This window comes from Calidris pugnax, unplaced genomic scaffold (assembly GCF_001431845.1).
Source record: "Calidris pugnax isolate Ruff unplaced genomic scaffold, ASM143184v1 scaffold81, whole genome shotgun sequence".
Classification (NCBI taxonomy): domain Eukaryota; kingdom Metazoa; phylum Chordata; class Aves; order Charadriiformes; family Scolopacidae; genus Calidris; species Calidris pugnax.
In genome coordinates, this window is record NW_015090880.1 from 5,838,530 (window position 1) to 5,863,534 (window position 25,005).

General features: G+C 44.3%; 1 protein-coding gene across 1 annotated transcript in view; it reads right to left on the reverse strand.

Annotated features, from left to right (window-relative positions):
* The window catches only part of LOC106890677, a 34,015-nt gene extending 10,440 nt beyond the window's left edge, over positions 1 to 23,575 (reverse strand). Inside the window, exons 1-9 of the mRNA XM_014946631.1 lie at positions 23,536 to 23,575; positions 18,844 to 19,003; positions 18,072 to 18,148; positions 15,847 to 16,079; positions 8,798 to 9,034; positions 7,379 to 7,456; positions 5,890 to 6,106; positions 1,078 to 1,286; positions 478 to 550 (exon numbers count right to left, since the gene is read on the reverse strand). Coding sequence (XP_014802117.1) covers positions 478 to 550; positions 1,078 to 1,286; positions 5,890 to 6,106; positions 7,379 to 7,456; positions 8,798 to 9,034; positions 15,847 to 16,079; positions 18,072 to 18,148; positions 18,844 to 19,003; positions 23,536 to 23,575 — 1,324 coding nt within the window. The remainder of the gene's footprint in view (positions 1 to 477; positions 551 to 1,077; positions 1,287 to 5,889; positions 6,107 to 7,378; positions 7,457 to 8,797; positions 9,035 to 15,846; positions 16,080 to 18,071; positions 18,149 to 18,843; positions 19,004 to 23,535) is intronic.
* Between the last annotated feature and the right edge of the window lie 1,430 nt (positions 23,576 to 25,005).

Genomic DNA, 25,005 nt, shown 5'->3' on the forward strand with positions numbered 1-25,005 from the left:
TTCATTCCATATGTTACAGTGGTTTATTGGCGCTTTTGACGATACTGCTGATTCAGCAGCGTTGGTGGAGACACCTGTTGGCAACGATAATGAAATAAAACCCGGGCATACTGGGGCGAAAACCAGTGAAAAAGCTTTTGGGTGGCTTGTTAACCATCATGGGGGCACAACTTCCAACACTCAAACGCGTTTGCCTGACATTACAGGGTATTGCACCAGCACCTCTCCCGTGCCATCAGCCCGTCGGAGTCAGGGAAGGTGACTCCGCCTCTTCTATAAAAAGTAATAAGTGCTCTAAAACATTGAGGACAGATAAATGTTGAAAAATGATATCAATAAAAATTTTGTAGTACATTTCCTCTAATACAAAATGTCAGTGATTTACTCCTTCCCAATACAGGTTTAATTGATTCAAATAGCATCGGTAGTAATTAAAATATGGATTCTGAAGCACAACTGTTAGCTCTCATCACTCACCTATTAAACTTGCCATAGATGCTGTGTTAATTATCTTCCCATATCCTTGATTCAGCATAATGCGGCCTGCAGCCTGTGACAGAAATTAAAGGAAAGACCAGTGACCCTTTTTGTGATTGTGCTAATAATGACATGATAATAAATTAGTCTTCACTTTTCAGAAGAGTTTATGTGCTAACACATTTTTTTTAAGCACTTGATATAAAAACTTGGTATAAAAATGGCTGATGTAGGAAAAATCCCATTGCCGTTTCAGACCCTCTTCACTGTTGGCAATATTTTTTCAAAATAATCACTAATGTTGGGAATACCCCCCCAAAGCCTTCTGGTTTTTAGGGTGTGTCAAATAACTACCATCAAAAAAACCCTGGACATTCTTAAATGTCTGCACTTGGGCAGCCGGTAAGTCCTAACTGCTTTTGAAAATATTGACCAAAATTTGTAATTGATATAAAGCAAATCTCTCCTTAACTCCATCAAAACTAGGACTAATTTTATTGTGATAATTAGTAATGAACTGTTATTATATCTCAGTAAAGTAAGTGCTTAGACAATTATTACCCATTTGCAAAACAAACCAGTCCAGCATTTCGCACTCACTTGGCAGCACAAAAATAATCCTCGCAAATTAACATTAAAAGTTTTGTCCCATTCTTCCAGGGAAGTGTCTTCACTGGCGGAGTTCATGTTGATTCCCGCATTGTTGCAGGCAATGTGAATGGTGCCCCAGCGAGCTACGATGGCATCCACAACCCTCTGCACATCCTCGGGTTTGCTTATGTCTGCCGCGAGGGCAATGCTTTTAATCCCTGCATTAAAATAAGGGTGAGGAAGTCAGGAATTCATACAGAAAGAGGAAAAAAAAAAAACAACCTATTTAACGATTATTTATCAATTCATATATATGTATTTTTTATATATACCACCTTAATTCATTGCTCCACAAATGGGAGCAAAATGTGTTTGTCATTATAAAACTGTTATTGGAAAGTTGCTAACTGGTGAGAGGTTTGCTTGTTGGAGGCAAACATAAAACTGAGGTTTGAGTGGAGTCTGCCAGTCCAGCAGCCGAAGCTTTGAACACTGCACCATCTTCTGTCCAAAGCCTCAACTGCAGCTTCTCTTTCCCTGAGAGCATCACTCCAGGGTGGATGGTATCAGCTCAGGGACAAGATCAAGCAAAGAACTCTTTCATTTGCTCAGATGTAGATGGGTTTTGTGCCAGTTCCCCCGAAGATACTGCAGAAATCAAAGCAATTTGTCCAAAAAGTGCTCTCTGGATGAACCGCAGCATCCAAGCAGCTCTGAGCCCCAGACAAAACCAAACCAGTTTTAGGTGGGAGCTCTCTGGGAATTCCTGCAGGTTCACGGGTATGGCAGTCATGGTCCCTGCCCGTATTTATTGCAAATCACACCACCAAAATAACACAAACATTCAGAAGTTACGAGATCTGCTGGGTTGAAGCATGCAAAAGTTTTGCCTTTTTTCCTAGAAAAATCCAGGCATTGACTTTTGTACCACTGCTGATCCATAAATAACTTCATTTAATTTACTATGAAAATCAGCTTTAAACACCATTATTACTAAACACCATTATAACTAAACTAATAAGCAGCCTACTGAAGCACCTGGTGCCAATGGAATTATGCCCATGCTCAAAGTCAAACAAGGCTACACCAGTAAGGGTTGTGGTGAACTGGGTCTTAACTCACAAGGAGGGAAGCATCTGCTGGGGTTGGACCACAGATCAGCAGCCTGCAAGCGAACAGTGCACTGGTAGGAAGTTACAGCTGTTAAAGCAAGAATTTTTACTTCTATTTAACCAGAAATTTTTTTTCCCCATTGGTCCCTCTTCTAAATAATTCTAAGAAAAAATTTATAAGAAGCCTTAAACCTAACCCAGCAGAATAGGAGAAGACTCTCCCAAAATGAAGGAGATGGAGGCAAAGCAATAACTGCCCAGTGATGTTTGAAGAAAGTGACAGAGTCTTTTGGATAGAAAACTGATCTCCAGCAGCTCCAGGAGCCTGACAGAGCACACACCCTGAGGTGATGCTGGTCTGGGGTGCTCCCCAGGCTGGGGCATGGGCACTAATATCCCCTCCAACCTTTGGCTATGCCATGGTCCCCCTTGCTTCCCATGGCAGAGCAAAGGGCAGACCCAAAATGCAGCCACCTACAAGAAAAAAAAAAATGAATGTACTTTCTGCCACAAAACAAGACCTCTTATTTTATCGCAGGTTTTATGCTAAATATGCTGAAAGAATAAGAATAGCCAGACAGCCCTTGTTGCTCCTCCTAATTGTTATCAAGACATGTAACGCACAGGGAGCTGCTGCAATCTTTCTTATTCAATTTACAGACAAAATGGGTGCAAGCGTGTTACTAATGGTAACAGAATGAGGCTCTTCACCTGCCCTCCAACTCTCACCCCATTTACGGCTTCATCTTATACAATAGTTCATAAAAACAAGACAAAAGGTGCCAGGCGTGAGTGTCTAGCGAAGAAGCAGTGAAGGCACAACTCACTTCAAACCCGAGTCCCACACTTGACCTTAATCAATTCAGCTGATATGCCTGTACCCTGAGAGAGGAAAAATAAAAATAATCTCTGTCTCCTCACTGTCCCCCCCCTCCCTGCAAAGCATCTGTTAAAAATAAATAAATAAATAACATAAACTGTGGAAAAATAGGTTAAAATCGGTAGTCCGAAGGTAAGAAACCCGAGATGTGACTGCGCTGCTACATGCGTGACAGTACCAAAGTATCTCTACAGTCCTTGGTTCAGTTTTGTGATGCTCATGGAGGCAGTTTTGTGATGAGAGGGGCAGGAGAGGGGCCCAGCAGCTCCGTGCTGGAGCGGCATCGATGTGCCGAGCCTGCCCGAGCCACCCTTCTGCAGGGGACATGGACACAAACCCCCTGCCATGGGCTTCATCTCTGGTCTCTCAGTATAAACGGGAGTAATACATTGCAGATAGGCAAGAAGATCAGAAGTGACATTGTGGGGAAGGCATTTGCATAGTTTACAGCGAAAATGCACATTTTAAAAATCCCATCAGACTAATTCTTCCCTTAAGGTACAGGCAGTGATTCCCCCTGAAGACAGAGGGGTATGTAGTAGAAAGTAACCCTTAGGATTTTTTGGTTATGTTTCATCATTTTTGGTTCTTCTGTCAGGATCCATTAGCAAGTGTTGAAAAAGGTATTCACGCAGGATCTAAAAACAAAGAACCCTGTAGCCAAGGGAGATACACCAGAGCTGTCTAACAAAGCTAAAACTGAGATCACAGAGGTTCTGATGTTTAAAACTCATCATGAAATGATGACACCATCCCAAAAGACAGTAAAGGGCTCCTTGGTATAAGAAGTAAAGTGGGTTTAAGAAAGCTAAGCAAAATGTTTTGAAAAAGTATCTATATGGGAATGACTTGGGGCACTGAGTTTCCATCTTTGAGGTACAGAACCACAACCAAAAAGGGGGGGGGGGAAGCCACAGGTTCTTTGAGCTTATTATAGTAGGAAAAAAGTATGTTTTAATACTACAATTGCTTCAATTTACTCATGTGAATATTTTGAGAATAAAGCTAGCTGAACCTTTTTGTCAAAATTTATTTCCAACAGAGTACGTTACTTCTTTGAAGCCAAAATGTTTCATGGAAACATATTGATTTCAACAAAAGTTTTCAAGGGAAAGCTTCTGAGGTCCAGGCTAGACTCTCTAGTTACCTCTGGAGAGAAAGAGATTGAAAAACCTGACCTTTTCAGATCCTTTCCAAAAACGGGCATTTGGATATAATTCCCTTTCAGAAAAGCATTACAAAGTTTGGGGTTTGTTCCAACAAGGAACGACAATAAATTTGAAACCTCAAAAACCGTCATGAGATGGAATAGATGTGCCCTGACCAGCTGCACTGGTCAAGTTGATAGAAAATATTTGACCTGAAAGGATAAAGATGTGTAAGGACTGTGAAGTGAGATTTTCTTTACCTTAGACTGCAATAATATTTGCTATCCCTCGTGACCTCTCCAACTGCATTTTGTAACACACTCCCCACCTCCTCTGGGCTTGTAGCCCACCGGTGACGGAGCAGAGATATAGGGCAGCCACTGAAGGATGGATGATCAAACTCCTACTGAAAATGCCCCAGAGAAAAGTTAAGTTAGTTTCCAAATAGGCTGTTGGCATCCAAAGTCTCATGGCTCTATCAAGTAGCCCATTTCTATCTGAATAGCTCTACTTGATATGCAGGATCTCACCTCGAAAAAATGTCCAAAAGGCAAGTTAACTTGTAGGGCACAGCTACTTCGTGCCAAGACCATATGGCTTCAGTGCATAAGAAAATGAAAAGCTTCAGGGAAGGAGGGGCTGGATGACTCAAGAATTTGTAATAGGAGCTGGACACTTTCTATTCCAGGTCATTATCTGGGACCAGACGAGCAATCAAAGCTTTAACCAGTACACTGGCACTCTGTGTATAAGTGTCTCCCACTTACTAGAGCTGAGATCATACACACTGGGTCTTGTTGTTTACGATGTTCTTTATGGAGGCTCAGGTTGGCTAAACATTCCTTGACCCTTCCCCATTGAGACTGGGTGACACAAATGCACCTGCAGGGACTGATTTTGCTGGAGAATATGGTTTCCAACGGCTCAATCCCTTTCTGAAGTCAGAGCGGAAACAGATACAGGTGACTTTGTCCATATGGGAATGCTAGAATTTCCCAGGTAAAGCTCCATCTTTAAAGACAAAGCAGTACTGAACTTTGAAGAAGGCTCGGCTGTAATCTCAGAAAAGGAATTATAAAATGAGTAACACTTCCTTTCTTTTCTCATTAAAATTATATTTCCAGTTTTCTTTTTCACCTTTACAGTTGCAGTTTAGCATGGCCCCAGGGGGAAATTCAATTTTATGTTACATTTTCTGTTTTTATTGCTAAAATAGAAGAGGCTTGTAGAGGATTTTACCTCTTATTGGGATTTTAGTTATTATGTCTATTAGTATTTTGTTTCTATATCTGATCTTGCACGTTTGAAAGAACAACAGCTGAGGGTTTCAGAAATGACTTGGCTTCAGTTTGAGGGCAGAATGAGAGATTCAGGCTGACAATAGCTCTACCCTGGTTTGGTGCTTTGGCTCATGGTCCAGATATTAAGGATGGAAGAGGTGCCAGGGAGGGGGTACATGCCAATGAGTTCAATGAGTTCATAGGCCTTGTCTGTCATCCATCCTTAGTGAAGACCAAGGTGCCTTGGCTGCTGCACGATCTATGCTGAGGAACACCAGGGGCTGGATGAAAGAGAACTGAGCCACAGAGAAAAGGTCAGGTTTGAACAAGTTAAACAGCTCATTACAGCACTCACTGTTGGTTTGTCAACAGCAGGACCTGCAGGTCAGTCCCCTGCTTACCTTTGAGGCTGAGCTCACACACCACTGCTTCTGCCTTTGCAAGGACCAGGTCCACGACAGCTACTTTAGCACCAGCTTCCCCCAGTGCGTGAGCAAAGGCTCTCCCAATTCCCTGCCCTCCGCCCGTCACATAGGCCACCTTGCCATCCAAACGCAGCCGGTCAAGGATGCGGCGCCTGTTATAACCCCAGAAGACGTCATCTCTCAGCACTTCTTTCTAAAACAAAAACACATATACATTGCACAATAAGGTGCAAAGCTCAGCAACGTGATAGCTATGAAGGACTCTGCCTGTCAGAATGAGGTGGGAGCATGAGCAGTGGTCCATGTCTTCATGGCCCATCAGTTAATACAAAAGGTATGACTAATTCAAGCTGAGAAGCACCCTTGTCCCCACAGATGTTAGTCTCAATAAGAGCACTAAGCTGCAAGACAATGGAGCAGAAGGGCTGTGATTTCAGGAGAGGCACTGACCACTCCAGAGTAGGGTATGGTATTTCCCTGACCTAGCCTCCCATGGGAGATGGGTCAGGTACAACCTCTTAGAAGATGACTGATTAAATCTTCCAGTTATTTCCTTCTCAGGGCCCAAACCTGCCCTCAGGCTCAGCTGGTTTCAGGGAAGCATGGAGGCTAAGAAGAAGTTTCTCAAGGCGGGACTTGGCTCAAGTGGAGTGCAATCAAAATATCTTCACAAGGCTGGTGCGCAAATAAAGATATCAGCCAATAACTTAAACCAAGCTGTCATCTGATCAGCTGCCATACATCATTTCCCCCTGACTGGAATCAAAATGGAAAATACAAGATGTTTAAAATATTGCGTTTGAAATGCCAGGAATTGCCAGTGGGTGCAGCTTTGGGAGCACTCAAACTGCAAAACAATCAGGATGTTTGGGTCTGGATTTACTGACTTGGGCCATTTTGATTCCAGATGGGAATTTCACTACAGCTGGATGATGCCCACTACATAAAACAGAGAAAGATAAAAGCACCATCTTTTCCACAGGACAAGCAAAATTGAAGGCCATGAAAATATTCAGCTCAGAGAGCATAGAAGGGCATCATGTGCTGCCTTCGGGGGGAAAAAAAAAAAAAAAAAAAAGAGCTGGTTCAGAAATATTGCATTGGTTCATTATAGCTGGGCCCTGGCTCCATCCGCCTATGTTCCCCTGCCCGGGAAGGATGGGAGACCATTGGGCAGATACCCAGCCAGCAGCACACCAACCACTCCGGGGATTCATCACAGCACCAATGTGGCTGAGCCAGAAGACTTAGCAAGGAATCAGCATTTAATAGCTTTAGTATAACCCTGGACCAGTGAGGCTAATACATGCCAAGTCCCAAGCTGGTAAGTCCATGCTGCACAGCACCACAGCATGACAGAACTCAAGGTTGGGTTCCCGCCACCAAACCCCTGGAAATTACTTTGTCATCGTCCTCAGCAGAGTCAAAATTTTCCCAGAAGTGCTCACAGAGAGGAAATACACACCTTGGATTCAATCACTGCATCTGGAGGTGCAGGGCTCCTTCGGATAATGCTCAGTCCACTCTGCACAGGTAAGATTATCTGCAAATGTAACACATATACACACAGTTCTCAACTGCTTTGTGCCTGGGTTTCCATCACCCAGATTCCACTGACATGAAGGATAGTCCTTCCTTCCTTAGACCGTGGCAGTTTTTCTCCTACTCCTATTCTTTAGCTGAAATTCCTTCCAACACAAGTATGTCAGGCACTTGTATTTGCTCACATTCTTCTTCCAAAGTCACAGTTTCCAGAAATGCCAGGAAAAAAATGCAATTTTGTCTCTCCATTTTCTAAATCAGTGCCAGCTGCTGAGGTTTCTGGGTTTCCACTGCCTGGCTCACGCTGTCACGAGGACTGGAAGTCTTACCCTTGGAGCTCAACAAACCATAACAGCAACACTTTGGTGTTCTTCAGCATTTGATGGAACATCAGAGACGAATGTCAGTGGGTTTTGGCACCGACCTTCTCTGGTACGCTTTAGTGAAAGCTGTACTCAGTGTTGGAGATCCAATGTTAATATCAAACTATTAGAACATTAGACAGGGAAACAACATGCTATTTCCATGCATTGGATAGCTAACAGTAAGATTCAGGACACAGAAAAATTGTCATTGATTTCTCCTTTTCTACAAAGAAAAGCTGTTGCCACTGATATGTCGGAGAAAGGATAAAGACAGAATCCCAGGAGGCATCTCTAAAGGCCTTCTTACCTGCAGACAGGCAAGGATCTTAAGCCTATGAGGCACGTACCAAGACCTCCTCGGCAGGACCCTATGGCAGGGGAGAGCGTGGGACGGGAGGGCAGGCAGGGATGTGGCCATCCTCAGTGGCTCCCCCAGCCACAGCAGCCTCTCTGCTGCCCCAGTGCAGCCATGGGGAGAGCAAGCTTTGCAGGCTGGTGCCATTTTTACTGCCCTGGGGCAATATCATTCATGCTGACTTTTAAAGCCCTAGAGAATATTTGTCTAATTTTGCCTCTAAACTCACAACATACTGTTAGTGCATGCTATTTCAGTATTTTTTTTCTCCTGCTGGAGTAGGACTTCATTGACTCCTGTTGTGCTGATGATGCCCTACAGCCTGCAGAGCCTTTAAAGCAGAGCAGTGGTTCCTTGGCCGTACTGTAGAGTTGATTATTCACTCTTAAGTGCTCCACTTTTATCTTGCCTCTAACACTCTATGATGTAGACAGAGAGTAGGGACCATTTCTGAATATAGAAACTCATACATAGAGCTCAAGTAAGGTGAATTATAATAAAATTTGAGTTCATTTTAGGTCCCCTGGATAATGGCACCAACAAAAGAAACATTTTAAAGAGTACTTTGCAAAATCCATAGATACAGTACCACGGGCACCTTAACCAATTGCATTGCACTAACCTGCTGAACACGAGGATCTGAATTAATCACTGTATTTAATTTTCTGACAGCTAGTACATTTTCATCAGATATGTTCTCCAGGTAGACTTGTCCTTTCATGAGTGTATTCTCTACACAGATCACTCCATCCATTCTCAGCAAGTGGTTATCCATGACAAAGCTGTAGTAGTTAACAGCGTTCCTTTGATCAGCATCAATAAAGACTATATCAAAGTGCTCATCCTCAGCATGTAATGCCTGGAAAAAAATTATGTTGGAGAAAACACTAATTATTTACCTGAAAATGTAAAGTCTTGCCATTAAAATGTCCTTTATATAAAACCCAAACCAGAGGGAAGCCTGTTCTTTTAAGGTAACGTTGCTAGAATTAATTCTGGAGATCTTGGGAGTTCTCCATGCTTTGCAAACAATTCTTCAGCAGGGCTGGTGTCCCAAACTCTGAACCACTCAGAGAAAATCAAGATATAAAAGAGGATAGCTCATCCCAGCTTGTGATGTTGAGAGTCACAGCAGAAGCATCTGCACATCTAGAGTCAAAGGGAATTGATCCATCAGGGTAAGGGAGAGGACTGGCATCAAACCCTGCAGCTGAGGTGCTGTAATATCTCTTCTCAAAAGAGTAACTATCAACAAATTGAAGAGCAGCAATTATATCAGTCTTTGGGAAAAAGAGGCATAAGGCTGATCCTGGGAATTGCAAACTAGCAAGTCCCACTTCAGTAGCAGGCAAATGGTTGAAATCCCAATTAATAATAGAATTATAAAGCACATAAAAGAACAGGTCATGATAGAGATAAAGCAGCACAGCTCCTATGAAGGAAAATGATGTTTCTTTAATCTAAAAAAATGCTTTGGATGGCTCAGCAACAGAGAGGATAAAAGAGAACTGGCTGCTATCATCTAATTGGATTTTCAGAAATGTGGCACACCTTCCCTCCAAGCAGGCTGCTGATGATAATGTATAAAAGTGTTGATGGATGACCAGATGGGAGCCTTTACAGCCTTCTCCTGTGGCAGTTAATGCACTCACTGCCCAAGAGGCTGCTATGGAATATTTCAGATTCCATCTGGGACTATTTAACTGCATCTGTGTGCGTTGCAATGAAACAAGGGCTCATCCACCTATCTCGGCAAGCAGAAATGCTTTCAAGTCTTGGCATTTCGAGTGAAAAGAGAAACAATTATGTTTTCCAGAACTCTCTGTTTCTACCACAACTTTTAACAGCACTTCTTGCGTCCAGATTTCCCTTTTGTGTTTGGAGACATTGTGCACAATGAGTGATGAGCAATCCCCTGAGATGTAGGAGAGAAAGCATCAATAACAAATGGCAACAGAATGTGAAAAACTAATTTGTTTTCGGGAGTGAGTTTGATGGCTCCCAAACAGAGATTTCAGGAGCCTTTCTGAAGCAGGAAGCGCATCACTCAGACAAGGAAATAACAGAAAGTGGATCATTCAAGCTCTGAATTACTCCATTGTGCAAACTGGTACCATTGTAAGCTTGTTAGTGGTTAAGAAATTAAGCCTGCCTGAGAGCCTGGATAGTCACACTTAACTGCAGATGCTTGATAGCACAGAAGCTCTGCCAAAACCATTCATGAGTCCGCATTTAGAACACCTTTTGATACTACGCTATAATGAAAGGAGACCTTAAGGCCAAATATATGCTGGTTGATAATAAATGTAGTAGAAACTGGGACATCTAGCTTCCTGGGATTCATCTTTTCTTTTCATGACCAGTAAGGAAATTTTTCCCTGTTTCCCTCTTGGGCTGTACTGGGGAAAGCAGCAGGAACATTTTTGTACTGTGGCAAGAGCATCTTATATCAGGTTGCATCAGCCAGTCTGTCCAGTGTAGATACTTCAGGAAGGGTCAGAAGATGAAAGCTGGGAGGAGGAATCCATCAGGAAGAGAGATTAGAGGTCTCGTTCCCCAGAGAGAAGAGCCAAAACCAAATTCAAGTAATTATCATGACTTATCACTACTTTCTGACTTGTAACCTTCCCAGGCAGAGAAGGTGGGGGGCAAACATTCAGAAGCAGATGTGGCCATCTCTGAACATATGTTACTACTGCTCCATGGTATAGCTCCCTAATGAAAAAGAATCTCACTTTTATGCATTGACTTCATTAGGTCCATATGGAGTTGTGTAGCTCTTTGGATATTAGCTGGACTTCTCATTTCAGCCCTCTTTCTGTACTATCTACCTGCTGACAGTTTATCTCCTTCTTAGCTGTCTTCTGATACCTTTTAACTTCACAGCTTTCATCCCAAGAGGGTTGTGTTGTATGTGTATCCACCACATGGTTTTTTTGTCCTTGCACTGTGTGTGTGTGCACAGACACCATTTGAAAGGCATTTCTTTTTTGCCAGTTCATCAAATCCTGAACAGCCAGCCACGAAGGTCAGTTGGGCACCCCTCATTTCTTCTAGATACCTAGTACTAGATACCTATATGGAAATGCCTATATCACGGCCTTGGAGTTCATACTGGAACCCTGCCATCATTTGAGCTTCTTCGTTCCACAGCTTCAAGACTGCTGTGGAGTTTTCCACATTTAGTTGGAAACAGCTCCGGGTTGATAAAGGGAAATCCTAGAAATTCCTTGAACCAGCTTTGCCTCAGGAGCATCTCTACACAAAAAGATAACAGCCACAGATACAGGAAAGTGCTCCGTTTCCTGGAGCTCCTTGGCTAGCAGAGCATGGGTCACCTGGACAGGGGATCCCCATGGCCAGGGTACCATACTGAAGAGGGTTTCTTCAGTGCCAGGACCCCTTGCTGAACCAAGAGAGCCAGAAGGAAAAACAGCTGCTCTACTGGTAGCTTTGACCATGGAGCTAAGCTCTGGAAATATTGGTGAAGTGATGAGGAGAAGAGGTTACTGCGGTCCTACTCAGAATGGATGAGGGGTTTAAGAGGAGGGATTGTCCCCCCTTGTCATTCCAGACCAGACTGGGCCTGGCCTTGCCTAGGACCTCACAGCACGTTGGAAATGATTTTGTCCTTTGTTAGGAGAGAGGCAGAGCCCAAACATCTCCAACTGTGAGGAAAGCTGAGATGCAGAAGGAAATAATCTGCCTGTTAAATATCCTGCTGAAACTAATTTCCTGAGTGTTTACAGTGCAATCCCTGCTCCTTGCTACGGAGGCATCATAGACAGTAACAGATGGCAACAAGAAGTGTCTTAATTCAGAGCAAACTTGGCTAAAATTAATACTTTTGCTTACAGTGAGTCTTTAACTTCCTTTGGGATTAAAAAAGGGGAAAAAAAACCCAAACTTGTAGCACTGCATTGCATAGAGAAGATGCATCAAAAGCAAGCACGAGAAAGGACACAGCTGCACTGTTGACGAACACGGCAAAAGATCAAGGAGAGGACATCCTGAAAAAACATGAATGAATCTTTTCCCAAAGCTGTAAGAAAACCCAATTGGAGTCCTGATGAGAGACAACACTCTCTCATAAGGCATATACTAACTCAATCAGAAAAAAAAAAAAATGGTTGTCCAGTTTGTTTGATATGGATCATACAATCAGAATATTTGTAATAAAGATGTACTCAAAACTTATTACCTTCCCTATGCCTTGTTCTTGACCTAAATGTAATAGCAATCCATCCTTAGGGTACATGGAACACATGAAAAAGTACAGCTTCCTTTTAAAACACCATTAGAATATTTTACTGTGTGTGGACATACACTCTTGTTACTCCTAAATGCTATTCTATTGAGTACAGTTTATATTCACCAGCAAAGCTAAATCTCTAGGGAAGCTAGAGAGGGAATGCAATTTCTAGTAATAACAGCTCACAACAGTGAATACTATCCACTTATCCCCACAATTTCCAGCTATTTTGGACTCCTTTCTGAATTAACCTTTCATATCAAAAGGAGCAATTCTGCACACTAGAGACTCCGACACAATTTCATGCATAATTTATTCACTCAGTTCAACATTAAACGCAGAGTCCTTGACTTTGTCAAGGTGGATTCTGTTGGCAGACTTCACAAGCAGCAAAACAGGAGAAATGAGATCTGCAGCGCAACCTCTTCACCTATTCTGTCTGGTAAAAGGAGGGAAAAAAAGAAAAAAGAAAACCCTGACATGCTTATACAATGCCCTGCAATCAGCAGAATCTGCTGCAAACATAGTGTTATTTTTTTATGTTGCGTTTTCAATTTTAAAATGGAAGGATCAAAATCACGGATGGGAATAATTTCCTGGTAGTTTGCATTCCCTCCGGACTCAATCCCGCAGCCATTGTTCAACCAGAAGTCCCCAGGGAATTAAAGGAAGTTCTTTGTGCAGGATCAGGCCTCTTGCTCACAGCTGATATATGGCAAGGCACATTATTCAGGCACAGCACGACAGAGTTTAGAATTAAGGAGCTTGTTGGGAAAGGTTTTTAAACGCTGGCCCAGCACGCGTTGAAGAGGTAGCTAATTCCCACTGAAAGCACCCGTGTCAGAGTCTGAACCCAGGAAAAGGCTTCCCCCCAGTCCACATTTCGAAATTCTATGTCAAAATACTGAGGTCATTGGGCACAGAGGTTTGTGCCATGGTGTGTGAGAGCTACAAGCTTTGGTGGGGACCTGAACTACCTTGGCAGTGCCCGTCCCTCACACCTGGGAAAGGTGAATTTTTTCCATCGTGCCCTTAAGTACCAAATGAACCCCACTGAGCTCTGCTTTGGTATTTAGCATCCTTTCACAGCTCAAAGTACCAGATGATTTGCAGCTGGCTCCGATCTGGGACAAGAGACAGAGAACCCAGCCATCCCTGCCAACGCTGTGGAATAACGCAAAGAAGCAGCAAGAGGCTTCAAAAACCCTGGTCAAGGTGCCACTATGGATGGATGGGCTGCCTTTGCACTGCTCTGTGCTCACCCACCACCCTGATGAGCCACAACTGTAGGTGGAAGAGCCAGAGCCACGTGAACACGCAGCAGGAAAGGACTTCCCTGCCACGTGGTGTTGTTTATGTATCATGCGACATTTTTATATGTTGAAAGAGCCAGTGCAGCAAGGCAAATCCTCTGCTCCAGGGAGCTTGCACTGCTGCAAAGCTTTGAGGAGCAGTAATCCTGCCCTATTGCCCTCAGCTTGGAAGCAAAATTCTGCCCTAGTCACCCCAGGAAGAATGCTGCAGCTGTCTTTAAAGAGCAAGTGGTGGGTGATGGGTTCTGTCCTCTAACTTCTGTAGAGAAACAGGAATGAAACCTAGAGCTGCAGACAATGTAGACAGCAAAGACAATCCTTGCCAGAGCTTGTTCCAGCTCTCCTGAATCTCACCACCCTTTTCAGCATCTCTTACCCAGCTTTGCTCTGGACCAGGCTCCCTGCAGACACTGTGGGATAGAAACACTGTTCTCCACCTCCTCTATGAAGCTGAGCTGTGAGAGTTCAGCTGTAACCTGTCTCCTGCCCACAACTGCCTTGTCCTCCTGCCTTTCAGCATGCCCAGGTGGCAGTGGAGGAAGCCTGTTTGATCTCCAACCTAAGCTGATTGAGAGAAAAAGCAGCACACTGCTCACAACCTGAGCCTCTTCCATCCATCCAGGTGTGTTTGCCCCACTCCAACCAGTCAAATCCCAGTGACCCTGACGTGGCAGGGCACCAGAGACACCACCAAACAGGTTGCTTTGTCATTTAGACCTGTAGGATGATCCTGATTGTCCTTATTCCACTGATGAAATATCTGCCAGGTTGGGCAACAAGAGTTCAGAGCCCATTGCATAGATCCTGCATGGAGAGGTGTCCCCAGTGCTAGGATCTCTCCTGCTGAGCATGAGCATCTCCACTCCCGTCAGCACCGGGAGTTATTCAAAGCCCTGAGTACCTGCAGAACTGGGGTCAGGATGTGCCTTCGCGTTGCAATCAGAGGATATAAAATCAATTGCAACATTCTGTTTTAAGGATTTAATTTTCATGTCTTTGCTCCTTTCTTTAATCTCTGCACAGCATGTACTCTGCCTGCCTCTAGATATTTTAATTCAGTCACAGTAAGTCAGTTGCACAGAATGGGCACTAGAGAGCAACAGCAATTCAATTAATTTCACACTCACTGCGGGGAGCTGGGATTTTAAATGCTGCACATTGCAGGTGATCTGTAACGTTTCGTTTATTCATACACTTGGCAAAGCTCTTTGTTTCTTTCTTATCAAACTTGGAGGTCATGAAAGCCAGAGGTCAGAAAGCTCCTGGCCATTTCATTTTAGAAGCAAATATGGTACCTGTTAATGCAAATACAGTTACAATCAAGCTCACACTGACACGTCCAGATTGAAAATGGAATCAGATCAAATTGGTTTGCGTTAACAATAAAAAGGCTATATACTTAATGAACTTGGCATGGGCATCACCTGGTAGCATGCTGGACGTGCAGCAACATTCTGGAGATCCACAAACTGGAATTAAACATGAAACTCCTGTAGGTGCTGGCAATCATGAACTTCTCTCTTTCTTGGGACAAAGCCACTAGTCAGTATGAAACAAATATGTCTAATGCATGCCCGAAGCTTATCACATTGCTCTGGAAGTGAGAAACTTGTGGTCCAATGGCCCACAGTGTTGCCAGATGGGGAAAATAGTGACAGGTTGTGGACAAATTACAAACTTCTACAGGACTTTTCCGTTTCTTGTGAACACTGGGAGCAAGCTGCCCTTAGGAGGAAGCTGTCCTCAGGGCATGCCTGGCAGGCACAGATATGCTTTTTCAGCTTGTTATGTTTGGTATTAGATCCACTGAAACAGAGTCAAGTAAAACTCTGCCACTGAAGCCCATCAACCTACATCTATAGACCCTTTGATCAAAAGGTGAAGTATTTTAGTTAAGAAGAGAAAAAACTATCTTGTGTGATGGAACTATCCTATCACATATCATCATGAATAAGAAGTAACTCCAGTGCAAGAGAGTGTGTTCACTTATTTGCAAACAAACAAATGTCACCACCAGCATCCTGTGGGCAGGAAACAGGACCTGCCTGAAGCTCTCTAATCTGCTCTACACAAGAGCTCCCAAACTTCCCGTCCAACGGACTTTACCTCCAAAGTGTCTGCCAGCGGTCCCACTTGCATGCTTATCTTCTTACCATCTGAAGAACAATCAAATGCTTCTTGGCTGTTCACTCCGAGATACGGCGCTTCTGCGCATGCAAAGATTTTGCCATCATCTGGCAATTCTTCTGCGATAGCAAGGATACTGTAACCTTTAAGCTTGCCAATTAATAAAATCCTCCTGGCTCTGATCATATGAACAAACATCCTAAAAATTTGGCCTGTTGAAAGACAAGAATGAAAATTTAAGAATAACACCATAAGAAAGACTGTACCCTGCTCACAATGAAAATTAGATGTACCTTTTAAGTGATCATTAAAAAAAAAAATAATCTAATCTTAAAACACTTTCAAATAAGGGTTTAACAACAGAATCTGACAAATTTTCATCTAAAATGCAGCTAAAAGACAACAGAATAAAGGGACTGGTTTTAAATGTAGAACCTTTATCATCAATGCTGCTATTGTTCAAGTGCTTGTTAAATAGTGCTTGAAATATTGCATATTTTAACATTCCCCCCATATGAAAATGGCTTTAACATGTCTCCATATTCTTTGTGGAACCGGGTTAAAAAAAATCACTACATTACCTTGCATTTGCTCTTAGAGTCATTATCCCTAGACAGCACCATCATTTAAGAAATTTATCATCAGTGGTGTCCTTCGAACAATGTATTAGTGTAATACATTATAAGAGTACTTCACTGTGATGATATATTGCTCAAAAGATGGGAACATCTGGGAAGAATGAATCTGGGAATAGATTTAGTGTAATAGGCTTTATATGGGGACACAAGCCTGGGTATTGCTCTTTGAAAAGGTGCAGTGCTTGGCCACATGCCACCTCCACCACAATAGCACGTAAACCCCTATCAGACACCAACAAACCCAAACCAATATGATTTTTCCTTTCCTTCCCCTTCAGTGAGGACGATGATCTCTTTGCTCCTCACTCAGGGATGGGGCTGGCACTGTGCATTAAAGCACTCGTGAGTATGTGTGTGGGCATTTGTGCGTGGGCACAAAGGCACAGGAGGCGGGGGACAGGGAAAATTTATGCAAAAGGAAGATCAAAGCCTACTGGAAGTTCTTATCTTTCTTTTTAAGTAATTTTCCATGTTTTCTGAGCATTTCCATGGTGTTCATTCTTTCCCCACTCAAAAGGGAGCAGAGGATGAACTTCAGTGATAACCTTTACACCAATCTGCTGCAATTTTAGCCTCTTGGTTGACCAACTTGCCATTCAAAGAGCCAGAGGTGCATCCTTCCTGCAGCCTAACCCTGGTTTCAGTTCCTCCGGTGTCCTCTGGGCCATGGCCAGGTGAAGTTTTTCTGAAGAAAGAAATTTCAACATTATGGTAACAATCAAAATCTGAGTGTCCTGCATTAAAAAAAAACAGCAATCAAGAGGGAACTCCTGGAAATGGTCCATCTGTGTATGAGCATGAAAAATTAGCCCAGAAACTTTATGAATATCCCTAACTTACAGTCCTATGAGGACCTGGCTTGGCAATAGGCCCATCTTGGTGCTGGCAACCACTCCAGCCACAGGGGCTTGGGAAGAAGTGGTTGTGGGACCCACCGTTCAACCCCAAATCTTTCCCATTTCCAGCTGGTCCAAGACAGTTGTCTGTCTATCTACTGGTTTGGAGTAAATGGTTCCAGCTGTCCTGGCCAGGTTTTGGTTCAACTCTAGGGTCGGGGGTTGGTTTTTTCAGCCCAGACCAGGTTTCATTGCAGAAGAGGGGAAAAGTAAAATCAAAAAATTTTTTACAAGACGGGGAAAAAAATAGTTTTCCTCACAAATTGCTAAGATAAGCAGGGTGTCTCCAGATGCTATTTCACAAAAGCCAGACCTGTGACAACGTCTATGGATGAAGTGAGATGCTACCTATTACAAAGAGAAGGGAAGAGACTGGAAGAAGTCCATAGCCTCCAGACAGGTTAGATTACCCTATCTAAAGAAAGTAACCACCAGAAATGGCTGGTGATGCTTCTGCGGGCCAGAATTTAGAGCCATTTCAGCCTTTATTTCCACCACCCCCCAGCTCCCCTCCCCACTCCTAAGTAAAATGAGAAAGAATTCATAACCCATGTCAGCCACACTCAGATAATCCAAGACTTAAAGAGTAGAACATTTCATATAACCTCTTTTCTGCCCCTCACAAATGCTTTAACAACTTTAATAAGATAATGTATAGCTATTATCGTACAGCAAGCGTAAGTCAAACAACTATCAGCTATTATTTCAGCAACAGAACGAACGCTCAGCGTTCCCGTAATCCACAGCCTGGAACAGTTTACACATTGTCAATTTTAGACAGAACTTTCTTTTTCCACATATCAAAATGTACACTGATAAATGGGAATTGTTTAGCAGACCCCACATGGCTGGGTAATATACTGTAGCTCAAAAAAGAATAATGAGGGTATCAGTTGGACTTCTGAATTAATGATACCTTAAATTAGTTTAATTAATTAGTTTAGTTACTAGAGTAATTTAGTTAGCAGATTAATTAATGTTTGTTGAGCGCTTGGAGATAAAAGCTGCAGTTGATATAAAGGCTGTTATTATAGGGTGGATCCAGAGGTGCAGGCTTTCTTCATTCTTGATTTATCCCGGCACTGATTTGATCCAGGGGCTAGAATGAGCCTTTCAGCAGGCGCTGTGTGGAGCCTGCCATGCCGATTTTTCACAGGATATGGTCCAACACAGGCACTCCCATAGTCAATAGTCAATTGGCTGAATATCTTCCCAAACTTAGAGTTAGGACTGTTTGTTCTCACCTCCTCTCCTCAAGACCATAGGCTCACACAGACACACACGTCCATGCACACTTTGCTATATATTTGGGTGCAGTTAACTCTTCTTCTTCTTCCTTCCACTGTCACCCAACATTTATGGCATATTCTGAACAGAAAATCTAAGAACACACTCGTACAATCACAGGAAAAAAACACAAGGTTACAAAGGAGAATCCGTACCTCTCTGAAGTTGCCATTGCATCCAGGTAAGGGTCTAATCCAAGAGCAACATCAAGAGCTTTTTGTAAGTAATTCTTGAGCTGTTCAGGAACACGAGAGTCATTGAGGGCTATTTCTTTGGCTTTGAGAAGGTTCTCAGCAATGAGTCCAGCTGGGCTTTCTGAAATGGAAAATAAAAGGAAGAACAATGATTTGTTAACTGCTCAAATCAGCAGAAGAGGAATTTAGCACCAAAAAAAAAAAAAAAAAAACCCACAGATGTCTTTTTTTCCGTACAAAATACAGGTTTTTGAAGGAATATAAAAACAACCACGTAAATCTTCTCAAACTGAAAAAATATTCTACTTCTAATTCATTTTTGTCCCCTGCATTCTCCCTTTTTTTCACCCACTGCTGATCCTTTTCTGAGAGGAAAAGGATAAGAATATTTCAGAAATATGATTTTTTTCACTTTTGAAGCTCTGAGATGGACATTGAACACTGAACAACTGCATACAAACCCCACTTCTCTAGCTAACATTTTCCTTGGGGAAAACAGAGAGTTTCTCAAAGAGCTCTTGCAAAACTTGGCAGAGCCTCTCAGGCCAGGACACGCTGGCACTGGGTCTAGCTCTGTAAAAAGGAGAATCTCCACCACCTGTGTGCCAACGGGGCACACGAGTCCCCCCGACACGTGCCCGTGCCACGGGGGCTGCTGTGCACAGCGTCTGCAGAGCAACCCATGGTGCTCATGTCTAAAATACAATTACACCCGTCCTAATGCAGCTGAATTGACAAGTACTCAAATAAAAAATTATAGTGCCAAATCCATGAGGGCATAAAATCAAAGTTACTCTTCTTCAACTAATGATTTTTAAGCAGGTGATGTAACAATCAACCTGGCAGGAATGCAGCCTCCTATCCCTTCTTCTGCCTTCAACCTGCCACAACAGCTCGCGGTGGTGACGCACCGTTCTGAACCCTCGGTTTCTCAGGTCACAAAAACTAACTCTGCTTGAACTCATCACCACCACATGGCAGATCTCCCAGCATCGTTTCACAAGCTGGGCCCTGCCAAAAGCTGGTTATTCAGGTGGAAAGAGAAACAGTTACATACAACACAACAACATGTCAGCGTTCCAAAGGCTTCACAAACATATCCAGGATCAAGATAGCCCATCCTGGGGGCAAAAACGATGTTGCCCTTCGCACTGTACTTTCCCTGAGACCCCAGAAAACCCATGTCACCATGTGACAGCAATGCAATGTCAGATCCTGGGGAGCCATGGCCCCACAGAGCAAGACATGGTTCAGAGAAGCTCCCCCACTCCTCAAATGTAAGACCACGTGCTGGGTTATGAAAGTACCAGCAAGGCCAGATTTCAAAGGCACGGAGCAAGCAGGCTGTGAGTGTAACTGGGGTGGATCAGATTGCCCCTGGCGGGATTTTATTCCCTATGATAGAAAAGCTGCAGACAACTAAGTGAAGCGGGTGAAAATAGGATGTTTCCTCTGGAGGACTGGCCCAGCCCAGCCCAGCAGCTGTTGGGCAAAGCCCTGTCCACGTATGGCTGCTGTTGCTGAAGGCACCACGTCTCCATCCTGAAACAAATGTTTTTGGTGGGGTCTTGGACACCATAGAAGGCATCCAGCCCACCCCACAGCCTGTCAGCAGAGGTTTGGTATGAAGCCACTGAGGACATCAGAGCATCAACTCACCCAGCCCACTGTTGAGAAAGACTCTAAGAGGGCAAATGCAACAGCAAATTTTAGGAATAGCTTTTAATCAGAAGATCATTAAAAGATCAGACTGCAAAGTGGTGATACATATGGGCCTCTGAACTCTGTGGTCTTCCCTCAACACAGGATGTGGGGATTGATAAGTGTCCTTGTTATAGGCATGACGACTTTGAGTGTCTCTTTCTACAACCCCCCAGCACACCAAGATGAATGGAGATAGAGCAGATGACCCCATCACCTAAAGAGCACCAGGGCTTCCAGTTGCTGGGAACTGTTCTTTCCCCTGGTACCAAGGGACACCATATGAATAAACTTATGTCTTTGGAAATGGGGCAAGGTCTAAACCTCCCCAAAGGTCTGCTTCTCAGAGCAGCATTTCTCAGCTTTCTGTAGTTATTAAGATGACAACTCTGTTGTTTTTTGAGACAATTTCATTATTGAAATTACAAAAAAAAAAAAAAAAAAAAAAAAAAAAAAAAGAAAACAGAAAAGGAATATTATATGTATATGCGTTTTACATGAGAATTTCCAGCCTGGACCAGACTTAGAGGCCATCTGACCAGCATCACACTTGTGGCAATAGCTCAACTTGATGTACAGGGAAGGCAGATTTAGGCCAGTTACAGCAGCTCTTGATGTACACCTCATGCCAATCTCTTGCTATAGGGACAGCTCATATCTCTTTCAGCAGTTTTACAATTAATTGTAAATGCAAGAATAACCACGCCCTTCCCAGACCACGGTAGTTCGTTGACTCCAGCAAATCCCTCAGCCCAGCTACACGTTTGTGTGAAGACACATGGTCTTTGTGCAGCATTTTCACCACCACAAGAGCATCTTTGGGCTCCCCCCGTACGGCTGCAGGATGCTGGAGGTCGAGATCAGCTCGCTCTCCCTGCCCATCACTCTGAGCCTTTTGGTTAAGTTGGGGGGAAAAAAGCATGCTTACAATCCATGTCGGATTTTAGCAATCATCGTATCATGCTTCTGGGTGAGTAACAGACAAGGATCCCCTGCCACTCAAAGAGGGGGAAAACAAGATTTGCCTCCAGCTGTTTTGTAACCTGTGTTATAACACACCAACAGCCACGAGCACCAAGAAGCGCTACAGGGGAGAGGGAGGATGCGGTGCATGCCAAGACCAACTCCGTATCTAAGGTTATACAATATTTTTTGAGGAAGTGCTGCATTTTTTCCAGCCTGATGATGCGTTGGACCAACAGCAGAGGTCAGAATTGCCTTCGTTTATGCAAGCACCCGAGACAAGTCAGAGCAGAGCCCAGGGCTGGCTCCAGAGCCTGGCCAGGCTGCACTCAAGGCTCTGAGCACTCAGGTGAGCAAAAATTTATGTAACAACATTTTTTTATTTTTTTTTCCTTTTTTCCTGTGTTTATCCAGGAAAAGCGCTTCATTTTAGTGCATAGTTTTGAACAACCCCATAAAGCTGCTGGGCTGTATTAAGCACTAAACAGGATGTCTAGTTGCCTCTCTGTGACTCTTTCACTTTTCCATCTGGGGGTGCATCATCTTTTCATACATATAAGGGGGAAAAAGAAGAGAGCTCACTCAGAGGAGGAAAATGTTGCCAGGTGCAAAAGCAGAGGAGCTCAAGCCCTACCATGAAAGAGCAGGAAAAGACTGCTTTAAGCTTTAAGCATCTTCATAGAAAAGGTAAGGTGGCACTTCTTAAAATGTACCACAGTTGCCAGCAGGATGGTTCCCAGCATCTTCCTCAGTAGGTGCTGAGAGCACAGTCAGCCTGTTTTACATCTAAGCTGAATAATAAACTGAATAAAAAGCTTCTACTTTTTCTGAAATCAGGCATTTTCGGTTCACACTCAAGTCAGGACTGCAAGCGGAGGTGCAAAGTTCTATGTAGGGGATATTATTGTCCCCTGAGCAGGCGGGTGTCACAGTGCCATTGAGGAACGCTGGTCCAGAAGCAAAATTAAACTCTGCAGTTTGGGGTTAGATGGCACTCTTTTAGGTGGGGGGAGCTCAGCCAGGAAAGGGGAGGATGCTTTACTGTTTACAAGGGCATGCCCAGGAGAAGGCATGGAGACAAACACACAATAGTCTGGATTTGGCAAAAAGAAAGCAAAGATGCCACATCCAAAGATGCGGGATCAGATCTTTGGTTCCCATTTTTGTCCTATCCTCAATTTCACCCTCCAGATCTATTTCGCAGCCCCAGCAGTGACTTCCAGAAAAGCTCCCCTTCCCAGCCAGGGCAGAGCATTGAACCTGGTCCACCCAAACACCACACTGCGAGTGCCGAGCACTTTTGCAGGAGCTGCTCGGTGCTAAACACACGGAAATCCAGTCTGATAAAATCTTCCCAAACAATTCCAGCCATCATATTCACCAAGGCACCTCAGGCATTGCCAACAGCTTATCAATAACACTCACCACTTCGGCTGAGCATGTAAATACACCTCAGCTGTTGCATTTTACCAGGCAATTCTCCTTATAGAAACCACAACGCAATGCTTGAGCTATTGCCTTACCCCACAGAACCCAGCACACAAAACTGCAGGAGACACCTCGACCAAAATACATTACACTCAGCATCGATGTAAGCTCAGTGTATGGATGGAGCTGGAGCAGAGGGAAGCAGGAGTGTGGTTGTGGCACATCTGAGGCTGCTTGGTGGCTCCAAACCCACCACTCATGTGCCCGGGCAGGGCCATACAAAAGCACGTCATAGTCCAAGGGGGCCAAAAGCAGGCTGGCAACATGGGCTAAACCCAACTGCCTGGCCATTAAACCTTGCAGGGGGTCCTGAGCAGAGCCTAGCTTCAGCATTGGTAGTACCTGCAGGGAAGTCAGCAGTGATGGCATGGGGAGAAGTAGTGAGCATGAGGAGGAAGAGGGGAGGAAGCAGCTGAGATGGGGATGCTGCCGCTCACAGCAAGAGCCAAGGTGCAAAACTCTGCCTGAAGTTCAGGGGAAGGTGAGAAAAAACATACATACCATTCATGTGCCCGGGCAGGGTCATGCAAAAGCACGTCATAGCCCACGGGGGGCCAAAAGCAGGCTGGCAGCATGGGCCAAACCCAACTACCTGGCCTTTAAACCTTGCAGGGAGTCCTGAGCAGAGCCTAGCTTCAGCATTGGTAGTGCCTGCAGGGAAGTCAGCAGTGATGGCATGGGGAGAAGTAGTGAGCATGAGGAGGAAGAGGGGAGGAAGCAGCTGAGATGGGGATGCTGCCGCTCACAGCAAGAGCCAAGGTGCAAAACTCTGCCTGAAGTTCAGGGGAAGGTGAGAAAAAACATACACCAGCCAACACCTTTTCTATGGGCTCTACTGCTGGAAAAGCAGCAGAAAAAGCTGGCTGCTCCCAAGCGCTCCTCTGCTTGCATTCGGGAGGCTCTGGAGTCACTGGCAGAGAGAATGTAGAGCATACATTTATTTTCATCCATAATAAAGGATGCTGTGTGCGGCAGGGGTGAGTGGTACCCACTGACAGTAAGATCCAAAGCCCAAGGCACTCAAGGGGAGTCTTTCAATAGCTTCAATGGGCTTTAGATCAAGCTGTGAGAGAACAAAGTCTCTCCGTTCAGAGAAGCCTGGATTCCCACACTCAGCTGTTGATTTTAGAAAACGGCCAAAAAAAGGCAGCAAACATCTCGCTGTGTGTGCCACACCAGGCACACGTGGCTATCACACAAAGCACCAAGGCAAGGTTAAAGCTGCAGAAAAAATATTTACAAAGCAAGCATCCCAATCCATCAGAAATTAGTCACAGCTAAAGCTCTCTTGGCACTACAAGGTGTCCACCTTGCCACCCATCCCTTTCTCCCGGGAGCGTCCTCCCTCCACTTCAAGTTCTTGCAGACCCACCCTCCCTGCTCAACCTCAAACTCCTCTACCTAAACCCTTTGTCTGCTCCTTTCTTGAAAGCCACAAAGCCTGTAGGTCCCATCTCTGGGACATCACCCGGTGTCCCCTCTTGTCACACCACCTCTCCTGGAGCTCCCCACCCCAGATGGGGAGTTTACCTGTAGGATTATGCATGTTGTTTCTTGTCCCCCTGGCCTCAGAGGATGCTGCTGTGGGTTTGCTGCCTCTGCAGAGCCGCACGTTGGTGCTCAGGTGTCCGTTGAGGGGATGGGCTTCTCCACCCGTAATCACCTGGGCAGAGGCTGCGCAGGGAGGATGGCTCCAGGCTGGGGCTGCACCCTCTCCAGCTGCACCCACCTGTCCCCACCCAGAGCACAGGCAGCGGTGAGATCCAACAACATCTGACATGAAAGAAGAAAAAAGGAAAAAAAGCCGACTTTCAATGCCTCCGCTTTACATAAGAGCAATGTTCACATCCTGACCTCAGGAAGCTGCTGGCTCTCAAGGAGATAACCAGCAATTTCATAACCTTCTGGTTACATAGCACAGACACGTGTCCCAGCTAAAACATCAAGTATGAGGCTAAAAAACGTCTCAGG